A 22,653-nucleotide genomic window follows, 5' to 3' on the forward strand; every position below is an offset into this window, starting at 1 on the left:
ACTAGTCTGCAAAAGTGCAATGCCGTACGTACAGGCATCACACTAACACAATAACCCAACATACTCAAAGCTAATATGCTACTGCAGAGCAGGTGTAATGTGTAACATGTTTATTGTTGCAGTTTGGCATGTTGGCATACTAATGTTTGATAACTAGAAGTCCACTCGGTAGAGTATGCACCTCTTCCAAGGCCCAACAGGCCACTTTTCTTTCAAGCTGACCATTGTGTTTCCTGTCTGCGCCATTACGACTGCCTTTAGAGCTCTAACAGGATTCCACAGCCACTGGGCACATACCCAACACCTCCATATTTCATTAAAATCTTCCCTAGTTTAAGGATAAATTGTAAAAAAAATACTGGAAAAGTCTGATTTCACAACATTAAAGGAATCACTCAATATGCCCCTTCCACTCAAAGTTGTTTCAACAGTACATGGCCAAAACCCTTCAGCCATTTTCATGTTAAAACAAGAACAGATTTGTGAACCTGCCTCTTTTATCCAGAACCATGCCAAAATTTTATGAGTTGGCTCTTCGAGTTCAATTAAAATGAATTTTAAATTACATTAAAAAACAGAACAACACTTGGCTTCAGTAATTAGCACTTAAAAAAACAAAAGCACACCTGAAGCCAAAAGGAATCTAATAAGTCAGGGATCACTAAAGTTGGTAAAATGCATCCAAAGTGGTTGACAAACCAACACTGCAAGTTATTATTGACGGCAATCAGTGTGTGTGATTGAAGCTCACAAACTCCAAAGTTAACAGCTTGTGAATTTGGTTGTGGAGAATAACAACACACTCCAACATTCATCCCATTATTCATGCACGTCCACAGATATTTGTTGCTTTATAAAAGGCTTCTGTCACACTGTTTTTGTTTTTGAACTGTCAAGTCCATGCCTGAAGTTTTATACAAAACATGACCCTAGACCAGTTGTTTTAGCCTTTATCTTCATATCGCCACACGGGAGCGGTGTTTGTCGTCTTATGAAGTCAGTGACTCCCTCACAGCATACTTTTCTTCAACCAACCTGAGGACCACCTGTCGTTTTTATTTAAAAGAAGTGAGGTTGCATGCATGTGAAAACGCACACACAATATCATAATTAATCCCCATAATGGAGCTTGACCTTGGGGCCTGTCAGAAAAAGGGATTATCCTGTACATTTAAAATAAAATATACTGTAAATAATAATGATTATGACACTTCAATGCTTTAATAAAATATCTTCCACTCCATCACGTCCGTTCACAGAAGAATACAAATATTAATCGTGCTCTTGGGTTGTTTGTGGAGCCGCTCTGCTCCCTCCTGTTCCACTGGATTTCACCTCCTCCAGTGTTGGTGTGGAAGCACCATCAGCAGGACAGGGTGACTTAGAGACCCCCAAAATACTTGGAGATACCCCAGGATGCTCTGCAGACCCCTGAAGTATACTCTGAGCTGCCTGTAAGTGTCTCTGCTGCATCTGGTGAACTGGGAGAACAAAATAAAATGTTGAGTTCAGTGTTTATTAAGTGTTTATTTATTATTATCATCAAACATTACTTTTTCTTTTGATAGTTATGTCTTAATTGTCTAAATTTTTAACAAAATCTCTCAAACCCTTTTGTTGGACGGTGATTTTCTGAATCTCTGGGATGAGGAAACTGTACACCAACTCTGACACAATCTCCTCTGACTGAACGGCGTTCCGGCTGCTCAAACACATAAAAAATACTGGGTTTATTTTCCTAAGGTTTGAATTTCTAAACGCTTCAGACATGATGAGCATGTCCATTACCTTTCCTCCATCGCATAAGCGATGTTGTTAACTTCTTTTGCCTTTCTGCGGATCTCCTCTCTGGCCTGCTGGTCAGCTGTCTGCTCCAAGGACTCTAGGATGACATCCTCTAAATACAAATCCACAGTTTCTTGATGTATCTGCATCACCTGTGAGATAAGGTTAAGGGCACTTAAATATGTAAAGAATGAAAACACATGCATCACACATTTTAGTTTTCTACTTTGCACACTCGTGACTAGAAATGCAAACAAATACACACTTGTCTGAAGATTTCATCGTCTTCTCTGCGCTTGCGGTCCTCCACCTGTCTCCTCCCACTCTCCTCAGCCTCTCGTAGACGACGGTCTCTCTCAGCCAATAGTGTAAAAGCATGGATCCTCTGCTCTTCCTGGAGACGAATCAGCTCCTTGGACAAGGTGTCAAAAAGGTTTTCCAGCTCTTCAGCAACCAGTTCGGCCCAAGACGCCTCTTGTAGAGAGGTCTGGGTGGGAAGAGAAAAGAAGTGCTGAGAATATTCGGAGTTTGTAAATGTTGTATATGAATGTGTGTGTGTATCTAACCTCGTGTCTTAATTTGTCTCTATCTTGTTTCAGGTTCATGACGAGCTCTTTTTCAGCTTTCTTAAGGACTTGCTCCTCTCTCTGGAGGGCGTGGTCACTCCTCAGTTCTTGAATGAGATCCAGGTGGTTCTCCTTGCCCATTAACATCTGTGAGAGATATTAAAGCACATGCAAGCATTTCTGGAGGTAGAAATAAAATAATCAGACATTCAGGTAAACACACACTCAAACGTTCTCTTATCCAGAACAAACTCATCCTCTCTCACACACATACATAGACATGCTCACACCTCGTATTGGACACGTCTTCCTCTCAGTAGTTTTTGCAAGTAGATGACCGCAAGCTCTTTCTCCTCATCCCCCTGGTGATGGATGGATACAGAGTGTAACAAACAACACATCAGCTCCATGAAGGATGAACCAGTTCAATGTCTATTAGAGTGACCGACATCAGCTGACCTCTGGCGGCTCTTCCACTCTGGGAGAAGCAGGACGAGTTACAGGCTTCTCTTTCCGGACAAGACAATGGATTGGCTTCTCTGTCATTTCTTCATTGACCTGTGTAGCCAAAATTAGTGAACAATGTAGACCTGGAACATAAATGTAAACAGATGATTGTGTTCTGTTTTTACCTTGTACGTCTTCATCACTTTTGCTGTCATGCTGGCAGGGGGCCTGTTCACGTCTTTGCTGACTTTGGGTTGAGGTTTTTTAACTCGTGGCTCAAGGATAGAGGCAGAGAGTCCTGTTTCTAGTTTTAGTAAGCCTATGATTGACCAAAGTTCAAAGTTACCGCAAGAAGAGACACTCAATCTCTAAATTCAATTTGCCACACATGGTACCAATTCAGACCTTCATATGTGTCCAGATAGTGGCTTTTAAAGTCACTGTTTTGGGTTTTCCTTTTGGTCAATGTGTCCCTGTTGGACCAAGGGACGTGTGTCTTGTGTTTGACTGTTCCTAGTCGCTCTATTTTCCCTTCTAGAGTTCTCTTCTTAGCTTCCAGTTTTCTCAGTGCTACAGAAACCAAAAGAAGAAACAGAGGGAATAAAACAAACCCTAAAATAATCACAATGTGAATATTTGTTAGAGCAGAGGCAGTAGAAGTCTTACATCTGTTGTAGTCATTGTGAATCTTTTGATGCTTCCTCTGCTCATCTTGTAAGCGCTGATAATGTATCTGGTAAAGTCTCTTGGCTGTTACTTCTTTCTGGGCCTCATCTCTCCGATTCAAAAGATCCTTCAGCACAGCAAGACGAGCTTCTTGTAACCTGGAAATGACCCACAGAAACAGGGCAAGTTTTTACATTATAAACACAGCAGGAACACCAGCATCACCGAAACTGGATGTGACTTACTGACGTGATTTTGCTCAATCATACATTAGCCCCAGAATGGTGAGTTGGGAGAAGCCTTTTGAATAAATTAGATGAAGTACTGTAGTTTGTACACTTGGGGGCAGTAGAAACGAGCTATGACCACTACACCACCTGGGGCAAAGTAAATGACCCCAAACAAGGCCCGATGACGGTTTAACAGGTAGTGGATGTCTTTTTTCTAAAACATACAACAATGACATTAAACAATAGCATTCCTAGTGCAGCACCACCCACTTCTGGATCTCTCCGTCCCTGAAGGCCCACTCTGTGGCCTCCATCTCTTCCATCATAAGCCTCCTTTCGTCCAGCTGCCTGAGGTCATTTAATGGAGGAAGGCTGGCTTCCCAAGCTCGTTTGGCACGTGTCCGCTGGATCATTTCTACTTCTGCCAGGCCTACAGGTAGACCATGACCTAAATCAAACAGAGGGTGAATGTAAAATGCAGAGGTGACAAGAGTGATCAGTAAACTGATTGACTGTACAATGGTACAGTCAGATTATTCACCTGACAGTTAAGTTTTAACACGAGAACTATAAATATCTAATGTCATCTATGGGACTGATGCAAAAAACACAAGCTTGTCCCCCATCCTTTTTTCTTGTCTTGTTTTTTTAAAATCTTTTTATCTCACACTAATTCTTAGTACAAGGAACACTCTCCTGTATTTGTAATAGACCAGGTTTCCATTAGACCAGTGATCAGATACATTTTTTAAACAAGGCAGTCGCAGATTTCAACATCACGCAACATCCCTGAATTGAAAACTTTACCCGGACCTACTTGCGTAGGTCAAAGATCAAAGCTAGTGTTCTGACCTACCTTCATAAATCAAAGCTGTAGCTTTGATCTTTGGTCTTACTCACACTAGCCTTCTCGCTCGTCTTTCTGTTATTCGGTATCTGAGTGTACAAAAGTTGAAATTTGACCTTGACTTAGTTTTCTCAAGGTCAAGATCATCATCTCATTTTCATCCCCTTTGCTGCCCGGGTAATGTGCTTCTTGTTTCATTTTTCTATCTCTAACGGTTGTGAAGGTATTTGGTGGTCAAACGAACAAACGAACGAATGAAAGAACGGACGGACGGATGAACACATACAATCGCAATACATCACTGCTTTGAAGCAGGATGTAAAAACACTGACATATCTTCAAAGAAACCTGCTGTTTAGCAGTCCCATTGAATAATATTTTTCTTATGTTAGTGGTTATTTCCATAAAATATGTCTAAATCACACATTCAAATTTCTCCTGGAATTGTCTACTTAGACATACAGTATTATAAATGATAACGTTCTGAACAGTTGGTCACGCACCCCAAGTCAAAGCTGCCAGCTGAAGGAGTTCTGATGGGGTTGTCCCAGGCCGTAACACGTACTCAGGGCTGTATGGGTCTGTCTGTGTCTCACTTTCCCTATAGTCTGTCTGGACGCCCACAGTCAAGTGGGTCGCCTGTTTTTCTGAAGTGTCTTTAAGGGTGGATAAATAATCTCTGAGGAGACAAAATAAAGGAAGCGCATACTTTACTTTCTGACAAATAAAGAAACATGGAGAGTCTGTGGAAACTACCTTGGCAAAGCAAAAACCACATCATGAGGCAGCTGCTGAGAACAGGATATCAGAGGTCTAAAGGAAAAAGACACATGATCAGATCAGATGTCACTCATGTAGACAGTGGATTATCATATTATTTTAACTGTCGTAGTATCAGGTAAAGTTGACATGGTTTCAAAAATATCGAAAACTTTAGAGTTCATGTTAACTAATCAAACCGATTAAAGTATTTCCATCGATCAGCTCCAGTCACATGGCACTCCTCTCTTTTCAACCATGACTGACTGGTCGGATTAATGCTGTCAAGAAGATAATGAAGAATGACCGTTACCATGGGAAACATATTTCAAAGGATGCAGTTATAATAAAGATCAGAGCTCATATAGAGTCCAAAAACTGACTCAGTAACTGCTGTCATTCATTTCAGTGGTACTGATCCATGTTACCCTGCCAGCTGCTTCAGTGTCTCTGTGGGACCCCTGGGGCCTCGCCAGCGGCGGTCCACAGAGGCTGGTACTGGGTCCCTAGAGTCCAAATGAAGGGTGTACGGCGGATGATGGGCCAGGTTACTGAACATAGACCCAAAGACAGGCATCTTCCTCTGGTGGGTGGTAGACAGGAATGTCCTCATATTGCAGATGATGTTCTCAGTTTTGCCAATATAGTTTATTATATATATATATATATATATATATATATATATATATATATATATATATATATATATATATATATATATATATACACACACACACACACACACACACACACGCATACACACACACACACACATACATACATACACATTCATATACATATATATATATATATACATATACATATATATTCATATATATGAATAAAATCTACGATATTATAGTAGATAATATTTTTTAAATATAGCAGATAATACTATATAGTAGATGATAATATAGGCCAGTTATTATAGTTTAGATATAAACACAGGTCAAAGTGAAATTATAACTTGCTTCTTATTCGCGATGAGTTTTCAGTTAAAAAAATTTTTTGAAGTTATGTCAAAAAAATATTATATAGCAGCTCATGACCTCTACAAACTTTAGCAACACAATCAGTGATTTATGTCAGGACACATAGTCAAAACTTACAACTCGGCCCTCAGAGGCGGTGGCTCGCAGCCTGGAGCGGACATGGTCCCCCGCGGAGGACACCGTGAACACCGGATCTGTGACGACCCACAGCCGCTGGGGTCAGCTAGCGGCTAGCCTGGAGAGTTAGCATCGTCAGGCGGACTTACAGAGGTTTACTTACCGTATAAGTAGTCATAAAGCCGCTGCCGGCGAACTGCTCTATTAACATCTTTTTTAGAAGTGATCACAGTGAGAGATAAGCTCATGTTACTGAATTTAATTAAAATGAATTCAATCAAAATTAGACAGGTGTTCCTTCTCAGATGGAGACGCGTCCTCTGGCGCCGTTGTAACCATGGAGACGATAAACAAAAAGTCTGAAAGAGGTGAAGCGCTCTTAGAAAGGGAACCAAAGAAACGAAAACATACAAAGGTCCTTCAAAAAAACACCCAGACAAACTGTACAAATTGAATTTTTTAAAATGCCTTATTTTATACGCCGTTGCGAGATTCAGAGGACTTAATCGGGATCTGGGATCGATTATGTATGTATGCGTTTGAACTAGTAACTAGAGTGTGCTTTCTTAATTTCCCTTCGGAGATCAAACCAGTATATAAAATTAAAATAAATAAATAAATAAATAAGTAAAAATTTAAAATAACAGTACTGTTCGGCCACACAGATAAACTTTGTATTGTTTATTTTTTATAACACTCTTGTTATAAGAATGTTTTAATAAACCATTAGTGACATAAAATCAAATACAAATGTGGATCAACATTTCTTTTCTCGCTTTTACTCATTTTTTGGAGACATGTTCAATGACTCATTCATTTATGCATTCCTTCTTTATTTCTTCTTTATTTAAAGCTAATTTTGAGGTAAACAGGAAGTCAGCATTATCGAAGGGAAACAGTGTGCATGCACACACACACACACACACACACACACACACACACACACACACACACACACACACACACACACACACACACACACACACACACACACACACACACACAGTGGCAGACTATTTTTGTGAGCCCAATGTTTAAGCTTTTTTGAGGAACACAGCTGAGAAATATTACTTCATAACTTGAGGCTTTTGCAATTATGTGGAAAAGTTAGTTCCTTTGTGTTAAAAGAGCCAACTCACAGTCAGCTGAACTGCTGCCAGCATGATAGAAGCCTAATATTAGACATCCGAGAAAGCAGAACATAGATGGCCAGTTTGACTTAGTTTAATACAGTTATTAAATAACCATATAAAAACTGTACTAAGTTGGCAGTTTCTTATATTTCTTTTCAAAAGTCCTATAGCTGCAGTTTTTTTGACATGTGCATGAGGCAGTGAAAAGGAAATGCAGAGTTTCCGTTCTTGATCATCTTTAAATGATGTTATTTTGGACCGTTAATAACCAGATGTCTGATTGCTCATTACTGAAGAGCCACAAACTCCAGATAGCGCTGGCAGACGCTGACCACATCGATGAGATAATCAACTAATGTGTTGCTTTTGACATGAAAACTGGTACTCGAGTCAGTTATGAAGCCTGCACCCACACTAACATATTCTAATGTGGATGTAGGCAACTCTGCGTTATGCAACCTTTAAACAGTAAGATGTGCTTACAGCAGCATCCACAAGATGACAACCAACTGATTGTGTCAAAGTCAGCATGAAAGATCTCTTTTGAAGTTTGTGATCAGCGGGGAATTTATTACTTAAAAACCCAAAACTAGTTCAGTGTAATACAACATTACATCAAAATCAAAATGTTATCATTTTGAGAAAATGTACTGATCTAACTGTACGAAAAGTTTAATGTCTATATGTGCTGCTGTTTATTACGAATTATTTATAACATCTTGTGCACACTGGGGGGGCACAGTGGGTAACGCCACAATTAGTGCAGGCCTCAAGACTGAATGACATCCATCTATTATCTAGGAATATACATCCTTCCCAATCATGGGTTGCTGAAGACCATCCCAGCTGATACGCTGCTTGGCTGAGAAGTAGGATAACTCTGGACAGGTCAGCTTCTCATCGCAGAGACATGGAGAGAGACACAACCAGTTACACCTCCAAACAAATCAGGGTACATATAGGGTACATAAACTGCACGATTGTGGACTGTAGAAGGAAGCAGACACACCAGGGAAACTCACAGAAAAGCGTCTGGATCCAAATTCGTACGATACTATGCTTTGAATGATTGCAACCCTATTCAGTTCATGTTAAATCAATATTATTACGAAGCAGCAGACAAGCTGTAAGTGGCACACAGATACGCATCAATGTGTATCTGTGTGCCACTGTGAAAAAGGCAAAAATAGAGGATGCCCTGGAAGTCAGAGCAGAGGGTGGAGAAGGTAAAATCTACAAAATACAGAGTTGATAATGATAAAACCATCTCAGTACCAGCTGTGGATATACTGGAACAGTAAATTCATGAAACAACTGTCTGATTAATACTCTCCAATGTACATGAAAAACTAAAAACTTGATATGTATTCATAAATAAATGAATAATGAAGTAAGAAGAGGGACAAATAGTGTTTACATTCCAGACATTTTAATGCCTCATTTTTATGAACCTATGCTTTGGAAATTGTGTTTGTAATCTTATCATTTTTAATGTTTTGTAAAGTACTATACAAATAAAAATGATGACAATGACCAAGGTCGGCACAGTGGAGCAGTGGGTAGTACTCCTGCCTCACACGAGGTCTGAACAGAAACAAACTGCTGCTGTCGAACTCAGGGAATTCATGCAGACTGACTTTAAGGAGGATGATCATGTGACTGGCACAAAAGGAAACTGATGTCTTGACACAACCAGACGTCATTCTGTGTAGGAGGCGTTTTTACAGTGTAAAGCAGCTGGAGAAGGGGAAGAACGAGAACATCTTTATCATGAAGAGTGTTATGGAGTTTCAGTTTGTCTTGATGAGGCAGAGAGCCTGCTGTACCCCGGTCTTGTGAGTCAGAGTTCAGAGCTGTGAGATACCTTAGCTGTATTATATACCATTATATCATGATACTCAGGGAAAAACGACCTAGATGAGTTTGAGTCTGTGGATTTAGATACAGGTTCAACTTGATGTTTTTCTTACTGGTGTGAGAAGCACTCTGGCTACCAGTTCACAGAGAAAACCTGAAGGCAACTGGAGATGAAGGAAATGCTGTGGATTTATGCTGCCTTCATCACCTCATTGTCTGGAGTATGGAGCCAAGGGCAGGGCTCATACAATAAGGGTATGTTCTAGAAATAATTATCGTGATATTATTGTTACAGCTTTTAGATGCAAGTTTTGACAGGAAAATTCAAACAGGTGGTCTCTGTAGGACATACAGGTAGTTACAGATATAGTGTATTTGCTACTGCTGCAGTAAAAAAAAAACAAAAACGTGGGAGTGTCATTTTGGGTACATTACACTATTTGTAAATACATTATGGATTATACTGCTGTAAATAAAATATATTATAATTCAAAAGTCCCTGAGCAATTATAATTCAGGTCATTAATGTGTAATCTGGGACCCTAGGTTGAGCCATCGTCTCTAAAGGTAACTGGTCCTTTTGTGATTGCTGTGATTTGACTCATTGTACACAGTCAGTGGAAACATATGTGGGGGTGGGGTAAAGCAGACACTGGCAAAAAGTAGGAAAATGTTCCACAGAACAAGTCTGGGTAAATATTGAGCATCGTTTTATGAATGAACAAGCAGCAGACTGCCACTTGTTTCTCAAGTGGAAATCATGATTCTCGGTGGGGTGTCACCACGGTGTATGTTTCTCTCTGTTGTGGGTTAAAGTTGTAGGTGTTGTTTTCTCATTCCATCTCATACATGGTGTTTTGTTTCCTCTGGTATGAAGAAAATGAGGGTCACAGCCTCACGACAATCAGGAGTAAACGTCAGACATTAAATGAACCATCAATGAAAAGTACAGGAGTTCCTGTCTATGGTCTGAGAAGTCAATACAGATTCTACAAATCCTACATGGTTGTTTTTTTTAAGAATTCCTCTGTTCGTGATTTTTTTTAAAAAAGGTTTTTTTTTCATTTTGCAAAAGATTGAGAAACATCTTGTGTTCCCTAAATTAGCTTGGCTGCGGTTCTTGTCAGTTTGGTTCATGACACACATGAACTAACTAAATAACAGCTTTCGTTTGTTGAGAGTTCTGCTCTTCTGTTAGAATGAATCACAAACTCTAACATTCTGCTGGGAAACAGTCTCTTTTACTAAGCTTTTCCTCACACCCACTTCCACCTCTCTCAGGGACTATTCAAATTCCATTTTCCCCCTCCTCATATTTACGGTAAACTCATTTCACCCCTTTTCTTTCTGTCTACTTTTGTATGACGTATAACATATCAGACATGGAAAAGATAAAGGAAGTTACTTATTTATCGTAATTTAACACAATTTTTTGAATGAAATGGAAAGAAATTGGAATAAATATTGCATATTGTTTCCAGAGACTGAAAAATATAATTATCAGAAATACAATTACTAAGCGTTAAGGGAATACCATATGTCTGTGCCCTTTTTGAGATGTACTGTATGTGGTTACGCACTGTTGTCCTCCCTACTATTTTATATTGAAAGATAATAGCTGATGGGGTTTCAGTTTATTTAGAATAATATAGAATGACAATTAAATTATGGACATACTGTGGTTAATATAACATAACTGTAATAATGGTACTGTACTGTAGTTTTAAAAAATATTTTATCCTGTTCCTCCTTTTCATGCTGAAATTTATCTGTTTTAAATGTGAAGCAAAGTCTTTTCAAAGCTTCTTTATTCAAGAAGACAGTACTTCTTTATTCAAGAAGCTTTGAAAAGACTGCTTCAAATGCTTTTTATTTTTTATGTTAATTTATTTTATTTTGTTATACTGTATTGCTTCATCTGTGCAAATGTAGTTTCTACCTTTGAATGTATTGTATTGAATTTTATATGTACTGTTTATGTTTGCTGGCTCTTCCATGAGCTGGCATGTCATCTGGGGTGTACCCTACCTCTCGGTCGTAGGCACCAGCAAAATCTGTGACCCGCAGCTGAAAATGATGCAATTACGGTTGTCTCGTCTTCAAGAAAATGAATGATTTGACTTGAAAGATTATTTTTGCACCAGCGCACTAAAGTAGTGTAATATTGTACTCGTGTTTGATCCAACATCACTACAAAAATGTTTTCTTTAAAACATATGCTCCTTTTCCCTCCTTTTATCTGATGTTAGACCATGAACTTTGTGTATTTTCCCATCTGTGTCCTGAAAAATTTTTCTTTCTTTTTTTTCCAGCTGTCATACATTCAGCTTTTAACTTGGGCAGCGATGTCAACTTGACGTGCAGCCATAAGACCTGGGAAGAGACATTTTATGTTATCTGGAAGTTAAACTTGACAAACAAGTACTGTAATATCGCCTTTAATGATGATGGACGTCATCAAAACTCCTGCAATGACGGCAAGTCACTTCGGAACACATCCAGTGCCCAGTCTTACCTGCACATCTCGAACTTCTCATTCAATGATGTGGGCACCTATGACTGTGACTCAGCTTACAAAGGAGGAAACGAACGTTATAGGTTCAACATTTCTATCTCAGGTAGGACTTTTATAATTGGCTACTTTAAGAAATATAACCACGCAATCTGCTGGGAGCTGTTACAGTAGATACTTTACTCTCACTTCAACATTGATATAAAGTGCAACGTATGTTTAAAATGCATTCTTTGCTTTTTCATTGTAAATACTTGGACAACTACCGGTAAATGCAACCATTGCATATGTACTGTACTAAACAGTTTCAGTGGACGACAAACTAACATACTGATTTTTTTATTACCAGTATTTGCCTATGTTTTGAAACCTTTGCTGTTGAATCCTTTACCCCTTCCAGATTATGGTAGATATTTTCTGCTAATGCCCTTGTGTGCAATGCTTTTACTGTTACTTTGGAAAAAGTCACAATGGTGCTGCCATCAAATGAAAATGTTTAATCGTCACAAACATTTTATGCTTAGTGTAAAACATAATTAAACTGCAAAAAACAATTACAAATTAAAAGTATTAAGAGTGTATTAACAGGTATATGAGAAAAATTCAATGTCAATTTTAATATCTCTTGTTGAATCTTAATTGACAGTCCCCCAGTCTATCAGTCCTCCCAGTATCTCATCCTGGATAGAGCAAAGAGACAACAAGCTAGTGGCAGTGTGCAAAGCTGAAAGAGGGAAACCTGCAGCCAACATCACCTGGAGTCATATGTTAAACCCAACCCCTGTGGAATCGCTCTCTGATTCAAGTGGGTTATTTACCGTGGAAAGTCGTCTTGAACTCCCCGAGGGAGTGGATCTAGAAAAGCTAAGCTGTGCCATCCATCACCCTTACTGGCCAGAGGAAAAGACTTTATTACCAAAACTAAGAAAAGGTGGGACGTTTTTATTGTCTGGGTTTTTTTTTATTGCCTTGGTATTTATGATTTGTTTAATAGATGTGATGCGTCCAACAGACGATACATTTTAAACCTTCCTTCATTCACTGCAGGTAATGCCCTTTGGATATACATCACTATTGCTGTGGTTGTCTTTGTGGTCTTGATAGGAATTATATTTGTTGTACGAAAGACACGCATTTTGAGGTAAGAATTTTTATTTGAGGAAAATGAGCTACTAAATTACAGGCTGCAAACACTTTTTTTTAGGTAATTCAATGAATTTTTTCATCTCTGTTTTGTCAGGCGATGCCAGCAGTCCAACAATCCAACGCCACCCAAATGTTCACCGGTATGCATCTTCCTGCGCCCTATGCTTTAGAGTTCTGTGCTTCGCTACGTTATTTGGTTTTGTTGATGTATTTTCCGTTTTTTTGGTTTTTTTACAGAGTGATAATGTAGAGGAAGTGGAGCCCTATGCCAGTTATGTTCAACGTGTAAACTCCATCTATAACTCATCTGCAGAGTTGTTCACATAACACCCTGCACACGCATCAAAATCACACTTTAACCTATATATGTGAGAAACTGAGTGATGTGAAACTCAGACACGGTGATAAAGAAGAGGGAGATGAGAGCGATATGACAGACTTCTAAGAAGGGAGAGAAACCTCGTCATCCCCTGACTCTGCACACAGCTAGCTACTGCTCTCTGTGGGGCCCTCATGGAAAACATGAAGAAAACTACAACTGAAAAAACAAAACCGCCTCACACAGATGCAGCATGCCAAAACTACAAATTGGGTTATTTTTGATGCTCTTTTCAAAATATGGGTCTCCACTATATACGACTAGTAAATACTTATTATTATTTATTATTATTATTACACACATAGGTTAAGAGTTACTGTAAGGGGATGTTGAATTTTTTTTCTTTTGCTGCGACCAACCATATAAACATACCTAACAAAGAAGGTAGGTGTGATTTAGCTCAATATGGACAATATTCTTGAACATATTTACTGTAAAGTTGCGAAAACAAATCATTATCTGTGGTAGACAATCATATTGACAGTAGATGTGCTCAAACAAGCCAACCTGACCACAGGGTCCTTTCTCTGAGTCACAGGGCTGTTCTGTGGCTTTCACAAAAAACAACAACAACCCAGATACTAGAAGCTGAACACAAATATAAACTAAAAACCCTCAGGACAAAATGTTAATCAATAAAATGTATTTTTTTTAAATTATGTTCTTTCATACCCTCTCTGGCTCAGACTGTGTTCAATCAGACTGCATCAATCAGGCAGCTGATAATTTCACTGTTTTCTGTTGCATTGTTGGATAAATTAAAAAAAATGATATCACTCCTGACGTGACAAGGGAATCTTCAAGCCCAAACCCAAAACATGTAGTATGTCCACACGTTCTACTATGTACAGTATTAATTATACACTATATGTACTACATACTTGACAAAAGACAGAATACCCTTTCTTCCAGTTTGTCTTCTATTCCATGAATGGATAATCCGCCAGTAAATGTTCAGTCAGAATCATATTGAAGCTGAATCGTCATCATCATCATCATCATCATCATTGTAAGGGACCATGCAGTAAGGCAGCAGGACACAGGAGATTTTTGGTCCTAAAACGGGCTTTTTCTTTTAACTTTCCAAAAAGCAAAACATCTAATGAAAGTTTGACCAAAGGAAGCAGTAAAAGAGGTCAACTAAATATAACCAAACTCCAACAGAACTCAGAACCGAAGTGAAAGAATGGACACAAACAGAACAAACTGACCTCCCAAACAATCAAACAGATTAACTTAATCACTAGTTAAGCAAAACTAAAAATTAACACAGAGGGGGAAATAAAATGGCCACTACATATTTAACTGGTCAAAACTCAATGTAAATCCCTAGATACCCCCATGACACAGTATGTTATGGTCCAGTCCAATAAGGCTGGCAGCAGCCTATCTGAGCCCTCTGCCACGCCTTTGCTGCACCAGGAAATAGAACTTCAGGTAACTCAAAAGAAAAGAAACAAATGTTAATACAAACATAATTTGAACTTTTAGTTGAACTTTCCCATGTACTACTAAAAAAATATGAGAACTGAAATAGTGTATAAAATTATGTTTAATATTGAGGCTTCTGACTGCAAAATAAAAATGAACTCTTGGTGAGGTGTGGATATTACCATGTGTGGCTGGCCATCACCATCATCATCATCATCATCATCATCATCATCATCATCATCATCATCATCATCATCATCATCATCATCATCATCATCATCGTCATCATCATCATCATCACTGGTGTATATATGTTGCTATGCTAGTAACATTACAGTTCTTAATAGTTTTTCAAACTATTGACCAACCCAGAATCAGAGGTTTGCACACTCACAGTTGGTTCTGAGTCACCCACAGGCAGATGGGTTAGTAGAACTAACTAATGGGTTAGTAGAACAAGTCCATCTGCCTGTGGCTGAGGGACTCAGCGATTCTGTCACATCTAGGGCACCCTATGCGTGATTAAGACGATCTAAACTGCATTCATCTTTATAAGTTCAGTATCTCAGGCTGGTGATCAGTGAATTCGTTTTCAAAAAGGGGAGACAACAATCTTGAAACTTTTGATAAAAGTTTAGCTTTGTCATATTTACACACAATTTATTCAATTGTTTTGCACTGCAGTGTGGCTGCAGCAAGTGTTTTGTGTTGTGTTATCAGTCAGGATATCACAACTTCCTGCTGGGTTAATATGTGAGAGAGGAAGTAGACAACTCATGCACTGCAAAGTGTCTGTATGGCCTAAGGAGATGATCATGTCAAGTCTAATGAATTGGCAGCGATGCTTTTTTCTGCTGATATTTTGTACTTTAACATTTGTCTGCAACTATGGAGAAGAACGAGGTAAGACTTTTTTCTTGTGATACTACGTTTATGAGCATACACATGATTATTGGGAATATACTGGCATCATTAGTTTGAAAAAATAAATGAGAAGCCTTTAAGTATTGCAAACCTCCCATTTTGAGATTAGTAAAGTTTTTTTAAAAATGATTTCTGCAATATCATTTTTAAATACCAAGGCACTAAACCAAATGTCTACAGTTGATAATGTTTTCATTAAAAGATTGTTACATTAGATAATAGTATAATAGTTCACGGAGTGTTTATTTTATCACATAAAGCATAAATAGTATTAATTAATGGTAATTAAATGTTAAATCCAACGTAACTGCAAAAAAGTTTCCTTATGAGACAGCCATAATTATATTTCTGCAAATTGGAATGTATATCGTGATGTCAGTACGGAACATGTGTTTTTATCCTACTATATGTCCTGCAGGATACTTGAAACTACATCTAACTTTGCAGTTTAATTCTGATGTTAGAGTATGAACTTTGTATACTTTCCCAACCGGGTCCTGAACAAATAAAATTATTCTTTGCTTTTTTTCAGCTGTCACACAATTAGCTTTTAAATCAGGCAGCGATGCCAACTTGACGTGCAGCCATAAGACATGGGAAGAAACATTATATGTTGTCTGGAAGTTAAACTTGACAAACAAATACTGTAAGATTGCCATTAGTAATGATGGACATTATCAAAACTACTGCGATGATGGCAAGTCACTTCGGAAAATTTCCAGTGTCCAGTCTTTCCTGCACATCTCGAACTTCTCATTCAATGATGTGGGCACATATGACTGTGACTTGGCTTACAAAGGAGGAAACGAACGTTATAAATTCAACATTTCCATCACAGGTAGGACTTTTCTAATTGGACAAATACAGTTACAGTAATTGTAAATGACAGAGAGATGGACAAACAGACAGACTGGCAGAAGAAATCTATCCCATCAGAAGCAGTTCTGATGGGTTTGACTGGCAGACAGACTGGCAGACAGACAGTCCATAAACAATTCAAAATATTTTCTGTAATGTTTGACATGCAAATAGATTTTTCTGTGATTCAACAGTTCCATAACATTTGACGACTGTATATCTTTGTTTCCAGTCCCTCCCAGTATCTCATCCTGGATAGAGCAAAGAGACAACAAGCTAGTGGCAGTGTGCAAAGCTGAAAGAGGGAAACCTGCAGCCAACATCACCTGGAGTCATATGTTAAACCCAACCCCTGTGGAACTGATGTCTGATTCAAGTGGGTTATTTACCGTGGAAAGTCGTCTTGAACTCCCCGAGGGAGTGGATCTAGAAAAGCTGAGCTGTGCCATCCATCACCCTTACTGGCCAGAGGAAAAAAAATTGTTCCCAAAACGAAAAGGTCAGAATTCAAGAGAATTGAGTTTGGAGAAGTTGTTACTTAACATTGAAATATGTTTGCATAACTGAGCTTTCCTGCTCCAGGTCAAGTTCCTTGGCTGCGCATCACTTTTTCTCTGGTATTTTTTGTACTCATGACGGGATTAATACTTTTTTCACAGAAGAAAATAAAGATAAGGTAAGGTGTTTTATTAAAATGAAGAATGAAAAATTTGCTGACCAATTGTTTTTGGGTCACTGATTTGTTCACTTATCTATTTTTTGCAGCCAATGCCAGCAGTCCAGCAACTGACCATAAAAATCTGCACTGATGGGTGTCTAGCTGCCAAACTTGCTTGTGCTTAGGTGTACAGGTAATGGTAATAATGATACTTACTGTATCTGATGGACTGATGAGTCTTGAGAAGCTCACATCTGTACTGAAAATGTTTGCTTGCTGTAATATCCCTGCTGCTAAGTTTATTAATGTGTTGCTTGAGTAAGCAAATGTTTCAAAAATCCACTCAGTATCCATACATTTTTGACTTTCAATTATTAGTACTGTATTCTAATTTAGTTTTAAACTGAAAGAGGAAAACTCATCAATACAGTATATACAGTATATGTTGACAGAAGATGACACATTCAGGCTTTGAACACATTATCAGGAGTTATTCTCTGAAAGGTGGTAAAGAATTTTAAATACAGAAACAGACAATGACGATTGTTGCCAAGAACCTTCGCCCCCAAGGATACAGTTGATCATGAACACAGATTCATGCATAAAGTACAAACATCTGATCCATATAAAATTTCAAAGAAACTACAACAGGAACAAAATTAGCCTTCATTAAATTCTCACATGCATCCAGACAAACATAAATTATTCTGCAAGTATTTACACTGAAAAACAAAATATGTGCAATTTGTGCATATACAGTATATATGAAAACAATAAAAATATATATTTCTTTAAGTCAATTTCAATGAATGAATGAATGAAGTAAAAATAAATTGAATCACATCCATGAAATTAAAGAAATGAAAAGAAAACCGATTTGATAAGGTCCATAGCGTGGTAACAAGTCTCTGATGTCTGTTATGTCAAAGCGAGTGCTGCTAACTGGAATTTGTCAATTAATTTGTTGGAATCAGTCTCTGTGGTTTGGTTGAAATCACATGCAATGTCATCTTGGCTGGAAACCTCATGGATGTAGCTAACTTTACAAAGTTAGCTACTCTCTGTTCTGATATCATAGACCAGCATCTTCTGAGAGTCCGAATGATGCTCTTTTTCAGCTCATGAGCACATAATCGGGCTCATCTCGATAAGATGAGCACTCTGACTCAGGAATAAGTTCTGATGGGACTTTAAGTGTTGTATAGTCACATTCATCGTCAGTGGGAGCTCTGGTTCGCCTTGATCCTGTGGCATTGCTGTGGTCTATGGAGGCATATGTTACATCGTCCTTAGGCTGTCATGAAATAATACAGAGTGAGATGATCATATTTACATAAAAGCTACTCTCGTTTTTCATATAATGCTACAGCAAAAAGCATGTTTTTGTCACTGTTGTGGCCATGATGTCCTATTGATGAAATAAACAGTCGCATAATTTTTATTACATGTAGAAGTTCAGGATAAAGTTCACACAATATGCAAATTTAACATCACTCATCACAAGTGTATGAGTATGAAAATGTCTGCTGAACAAATACAGAATCATCATTGAAGTGAGCACACCAACCTCTCTGTCTTTGCTTCCTTTATCTTCAGGTGCAGGATCCTCTAATATACAAGGTAGAAATACTTAAAGTCAAGCAAAAACTGCACAACGTATCCACGCATGAATTCTTATAAATGCTTCTGAAATACATACCTTTCCTTGTCTTCTTTGTCCTAAAGTAAAACAGATATTAAATGATCATAGCATAATAAGTAGACAACGATCCATATCTGTATAGCATTGAACACACAACGGCAACATTAAGACCTTGTACTTTTTAACAAAAATGTAAAATGAATATGGACACCTTGTAATAAAACATCACAAGTTAATAATCTGCAACAGATTTAGAGGTACAAGTTTTACCCACAGCATCATTTCCTTGACAGATGAATAGATGACAGCATGTGTCGCAACAGGAAATTCCTTTTCATATGTCTACAACCCACATATATAGACGGGCAACAGTTTATGTAAATTACTGTGTGACTTCTGGGTCAACGTCTCACATCATATAACAAATATAGGATGGGTTTATTTTTCAGTTCTTCTATTCTTCTAAGGTAATTCTTTGCCAATCACCTCGGTTTCCTTGGTGGAAAAAAAAATGAAGAAACTGGTTGCAAAAGAGATAACATACAAAAGTCTTTGCAGCTCTCACATTGTCTTACCCACATGTCCATCAAACTTAACCGCTCTTGTTCTAAAGGCTATTTCTGTTTCAGGAAAATATATAGACTATAAAGTCCACATACTGTACAGTACTGCTAATGCTAATTGCTATGTGGGAGTGCCATCTGCTATGTCAAGCTGAGGATAAAGACTTACCCTGAAGTGCAGTTTCCCATGATGTACCCACACAGGCTTGAAGCAGAAGGAACCAGTATTTGTTGCAACAACCTGTTGATTGACACTCAACTCTCTCCTGAGCTAAGTGTGTGTTCACAGGACTCAGTCAAGATGAACGAAAAGAAGAGGTGAGAGGGAGGGAGGGAGGGAGGGAGGGAGAGAGAGAGAGAGAGAGAGAGAGAGAGAGAGAGAGAGAGAGAGAGAGAGAGAGAGAGAGAGAGAGAGAGAGAGAGAGAGAGAGAGAGAGAGAGAGAGAGAGAGAGAGAGAGAGAGGAGGGGGGAGATAGATTTCAACTGAACAGAAGTTTCTTATGCTTACACACAAATACACATTCTGATGCTTGAGTCCAAAACAGCAAATGCATTAAAGGATAAATTCTCCTGAAATTAAATATAATTACATCAAAACATTTTTCAACATTTCCCTTTTAGAGAAATTATCTGAATTCATATTGTCAGTGATGATAATGTGTGTCCAGGTAGAAGAAGGGAGGAGGCTCTGTATCTGCTGCCACCCCAAATCAATCCATAATGAGGGTAAATGAATGAATGGGTGGATGGATGGATGGATGGATGGATGGATGGATGGATGGATGGATGGATGGATGGATGGATGGATGGATGGATGGATGGATGGTTGGATGGGTGGGTGGGTAGAATAAATCTCAGATACTTCATTACATCTGTAAGTCTTCCCATCTCTTGACACAGAAGACATAAGTAGATCTAACTGAGGCAAAATGACATCTGAGCATCATCCTTATGCTCTTGTTCTTGTATTGTTTGACTTGCATGATTAGGGATTTGATTTACTGAATGTCAAATAAAGTGAATGTCAAAGCCCTGCTTAATTAAAAGTGTCTTTGTCCAGATTAGAGGTAGACATTCATGGATTAATGATCTTTCAGAGATATTTCAGGACAAAGCACAAGCTGTGTAATTTGTTACACTGAACACTAGAGGGAGCTGTTTGACGTAATTGATTCACAGACACGCGAGCAGGACCATGATCTCAGTCTATTACAGGGGAGGGAAGGATCATCAATACCATTCACTGGTGGGTCTGAAACAATCAGAAATACTTTTATTGTGAAAAATATCAATACACCAGATGTCTGGTGGGAATCCAAGGGATGATGAGCTTTGTTGTTTCTGTAGTGTAGAACTGACTCCTAACCGCCCTGCCTTACATGACCCATTTGAAAATCTTAGTACCTCAATGGTGTGTATAGATTGTTGGATGGGCAGACAGACGGAAAGATACTTTATTGATCCCCAGAGGGCAATTAACTCACTACAGCAGCATAACTGAAATAAATTTCACAAAGAATCAAACAAACCAACAGAGTAGGGTGGATAAATATTAATATGTGACATCACTCTGATATTTAAAACTACTGCACACGTATATACATATACATATCTGTATATATATGTATATACACATACACGTAGCATATGTATACCATGTACATACCTATGCATACACATAAATCGCACCAGTACGGCATTTCATTAATAAGAAGATGGAACATGAGCAGAGCAATATACAATATATTAATACAACCGGGTAAATGATGTGTAATAACAAGCATGTGCAATATGAACTCTGCAGCCCAACAGCATCTTGCTGTGTGTGTCTGTGTGATGACTGTGGGGAGGAAAGAGTTCTTATGTCTGTTCCTGCAGCAGTCTGTTGAGAAGAAGCTCTGCTGTCACTCAGGAGGCAGTGGACAGGTTGGTTGGAAAGTTAAACATAGCTGTTGTGTTATTTTTGACCCAAATCCGCCAACCAGATTTGTTTAAAGGGGTATCACATCGATTTCTGTAACACTGTCAGACATGTAGAACCATATTGTCTAATATGCTGCGTTTTCTTTTCTTTTTTAATTATTTATTTTACTCACAATGAACTCAGTTGACAACTATTTGGTTAGAGGTTTAGACTATTGTTCTGGTTCTGTACACAAAGAGATACTGTTTCCAAGGCCTGCACTTGCTAGAGGCAGGGCTGGACTCCAGATTGGAGTCTTTCCCACCCATAAAAAGTGAAGAAACATTTATTTTATTTGTTCAACCAAAAATATTGTAGGATTTACCTGCACCATTCCTAACTTCTGATTGGCTGCATAGGCAGACTACATCCTGCCATCAAAATCATTCACTCACACTTAAGTGATGCTAACTAGCTAACTACTCAAAACATGCAGTATTGTCACATCATGATCAATAACCCAGGCAGGTGTTGTAGACAGTCATAGCTCCATCAAGCTGATTACAGTATTTTCTGCACTATAAAGCATAACTAAAAGCTTTTAATTTCCTCAAACCGACAGTGCGCCTTATAATCCAGTGCGCCTTATATATGGAAACACTTTTAAAAGTGGTCATTCTTTGAAGGTGCGTCTTATAGTCCCGCGTGCCTTATAGTGCAGAAAATACTGTAATGCCTGATTTATATCTCTGTGCAGGAGATCATAATTTAATGAATAAAGGGAACTGCCCCTCATCATTTCAATACCAAAGACTTTCTCTGCAGCCCCTGAATTGAGACGCGGCATCTCTCTGTCTGCCTGTGTTTCAACTGGAGGAGTGACATCAGGTGTGGAAATATCTGATCATCCTTTTATCATCTCCATCTCCTCATCAGCTGATGACCCTGCTGCTCAGTCTGGTATTGGAAGGTCATCTCCCAGTTTTTACTTCTTGCTGATATTTATCCCTAGTAACTTGTACAGTTCACCAAATCTTTTGGCTCAAGTCTCAGCTCTGGTGCTCCCTAAACAGAGACACAGAATTCACTGCTGATCTCACACATCATCAGTTATTTAATCAATATGTCACTTCAACTCTTCATGTCTTACTCTATGTCCTGTATTTTGAATTCAAACTAATCCTTTTGTCCAGCACTGCGCTTGAGTAAAGTGGAACCAAAATGACATGCACTCCAT

The 22,653-nt window shown here is 38.5% G+C and overlaps 4 protein-coding genes across 7 annotated transcripts; 2 read left to right on the forward strand and 2 right to left on the reverse strand.

Annotated features, from left to right (window-relative positions):
* Positions 1-99: 99 nt before the first annotated feature.
* On the reverse strand, positions 100-6,545 carry cfap91 (cilia and flagella associated protein 91). The gene is made up of 16 exons (XM_068328764.1): positions 6,410-6,545; positions 5,729-5,883; positions 5,501-5,581; positions 5,298-5,354; positions 5,045-5,220; positions 3,965-4,142; positions 3,465-3,622; positions 3,204-3,368; positions 2,984-3,117; positions 2,811-2,909; positions 2,642-2,713; positions 2,352-2,498; positions 2,051-2,272; positions 1,789-1,937; positions 1,611-1,702; positions 100-1,481 (listed from the first exon to the last, which is right to left on the reverse strand). The coding sequence occupies exons 2-16, from the start codon at positions 5,875-5,877 to the stop codon at positions 1,273-1,275; spliced, it is 2,088 nt and encodes a 695-aa protein (XP_068184865.1). The 5' UTR covers positions 5,878-5,883; positions 6,410-6,545; the 3' UTR covers positions 100-1,272.
* Positions 6,546-9,331: 2,786 nt separating this feature from the next.
* Positions 9,332-14,909, forward strand: si:ch211-214p13.9 (cell surface glycoprotein CD200 receptor 1-A). The gene is made up of 6 exons (XM_068329740.1): positions 9,332-9,654; positions 11,712-12,017; positions 12,558-12,842; positions 12,959-13,052; positions 13,152-13,197; positions 13,295-14,909. The coding sequence occupies exons 1-6, from the start codon at positions 9,570-9,572 to the stop codon at positions 13,382-13,384; spliced, it is 906 nt and encodes a 301-aa protein (XP_068185841.1). The 5' UTR covers positions 9,332-9,569; the 3' UTR covers positions 13,385-14,909.
* Positions 14,910-14,955: 46 nt separating this feature from the next.
* LOC137605284 (cell surface glycoprotein CD200 receptor 1-B-like) lies at positions 14,956-22,636 on the forward strand. Of its 4 annotated transcripts, XR_011037722.1 has the most exons (7): positions 14,956-15,770; positions 16,324-16,629; positions 16,882-17,148; positions 17,232-17,325; positions 17,415-17,500; positions 19,717-19,830; positions 22,242-22,636. XR_011037722.1 is itself a non-coding variant. In XM_068329840.1 (5 exons), the coding sequence occupies exons 1-5, from the start codon at positions 15,644-15,646 to the stop codon at positions 17,437-17,439; spliced, it is 819 nt and encodes a 272-aa protein (XP_068185941.1). In that variant the 5' UTR covers positions 14,956-15,643; the 3' UTR covers positions 17,440-18,049. The 4 variants fall into 4 exon arrangements, 1 of the variants encoding a protein (XP_068185941.1); XR_011037721.1 differs by lacking the exon at positions 22,242-22,636 and having other exon boundaries at positions 19,579-19,718; XR_011037720.1 differs by lacking the exons at positions 19,717-19,830; positions 22,242-22,636 and adding an exon at positions 18,904-18,996.
* si:ch211-214p13.7 (uncharacterized) lies at positions 18,246-19,795 on the reverse strand. The gene is made up of 4 exons (XM_068329841.1): positions 19,682-19,795; positions 19,007-19,026; positions 18,875-18,915; positions 18,246-18,601 (listed from the first exon to the last, which is right to left on the reverse strand). The coding sequence occupies exons 1-4, from the start codon at positions 19,699-19,701 to the stop codon at positions 18,422-18,424; spliced, it is 261 nt and encodes an 86-aa protein (XP_068185942.1). The 5' UTR covers positions 19,702-19,795; the 3' UTR covers positions 18,246-18,421.
* Positions 22,637-22,653: the final 17 nt, after the last annotated feature.

This window comes from Antennarius striatus, chromosome 12, assembly GCF_040054535.1.
Source record: "Antennarius striatus isolate MH-2024 chromosome 12, ASM4005453v1, whole genome shotgun sequence".
Classification (NCBI taxonomy): Eukaryota; Metazoa; Chordata; class Actinopteri; order Lophiiformes; family Antennariidae; genus Antennarius; species Antennarius striatus.

Bases quoted from the DNA above. Each gene is read 5' to 3' on its own strand.
- LOC137605284 (XM_068329840.1), top strand. From the start codon at position 15,644: ATGCACTGCAAAGTGTCTGTATGGCCTAAGGAGATGATCATGTCAAGT. The intron at 16,630-16,881 runs GTAGGACTTTTC...CTTTGTTTCCAG, and splicing joins ATTCAACATTTCCATCACAG to TCCCTCCCAGTATCTCATCC. The intron at 17,149-17,231 runs GTCAGAATTCAA...TTCCTGCTCCAG, and splicing joins ATTGTTCCCAAAACGAAAAG to GTCAAGTTCCTTGGCTGCGC.
- si:ch211-214p13.7 (XM_068329841.1), bottom strand. From the start codon at position 19,701: ATGGGAAACTGCACTTCAGG. The intron at 18,916-19,006 runs GTATGTATTTCA...CTTGTATATTAG, and splicing joins GACAAAGAAGACAAGGAAAG to AGGATCCTGCACCTGAAGAT. The intron at 18,602-18,874 runs GTTGGTGTGCTC...ATTTCATGACAG, and splicing joins AAGGAAGCAAAGACAGAGAG to CCTAAGGACGATGTAACATA.
- si:ch211-214p13.9 (XM_068329740.1), top strand. From the start codon at position 9,570: ATGAAGGAAATGCTGTGGATTTATGCTGCCTTCATCACCTCATTGTCT. The intron at 12,843-12,958 runs GTGGGACGTTTT...CATTCACTGCAG, and splicing joins ATTACCAAAACTAAGAAAAG to GTAATGCCCTTTGGATATAC. The intron at 13,198-13,294 runs GTATGCATCTTC...GTTTTTTTACAG, and splicing joins CGCCACCCAAATGTTCACCG to AGTGATAATGTAGAGGAAGT.
- cfap91 (XM_068328764.1), bottom strand. From the start codon at position 5,877: ATGCCTGTCTTTGGGTCTATGTTCAGTAACCTGGCCCATCATCCGCCG. The intron at 2,714-2,810 runs GTCAGCTGATGT...ATCCATCACCAG, and splicing joins GAGTGGAAGAGCCGCCAGAG to GGGGATGAGGAGAAAGAGCT. The intron at 1,703-1,788 runs GTAATGGACATG...GTGTTTGAGCAG, and splicing joins GCTTATGCGATGGAGGAAAG to CCGGAACGCCGTTCAGTCAG.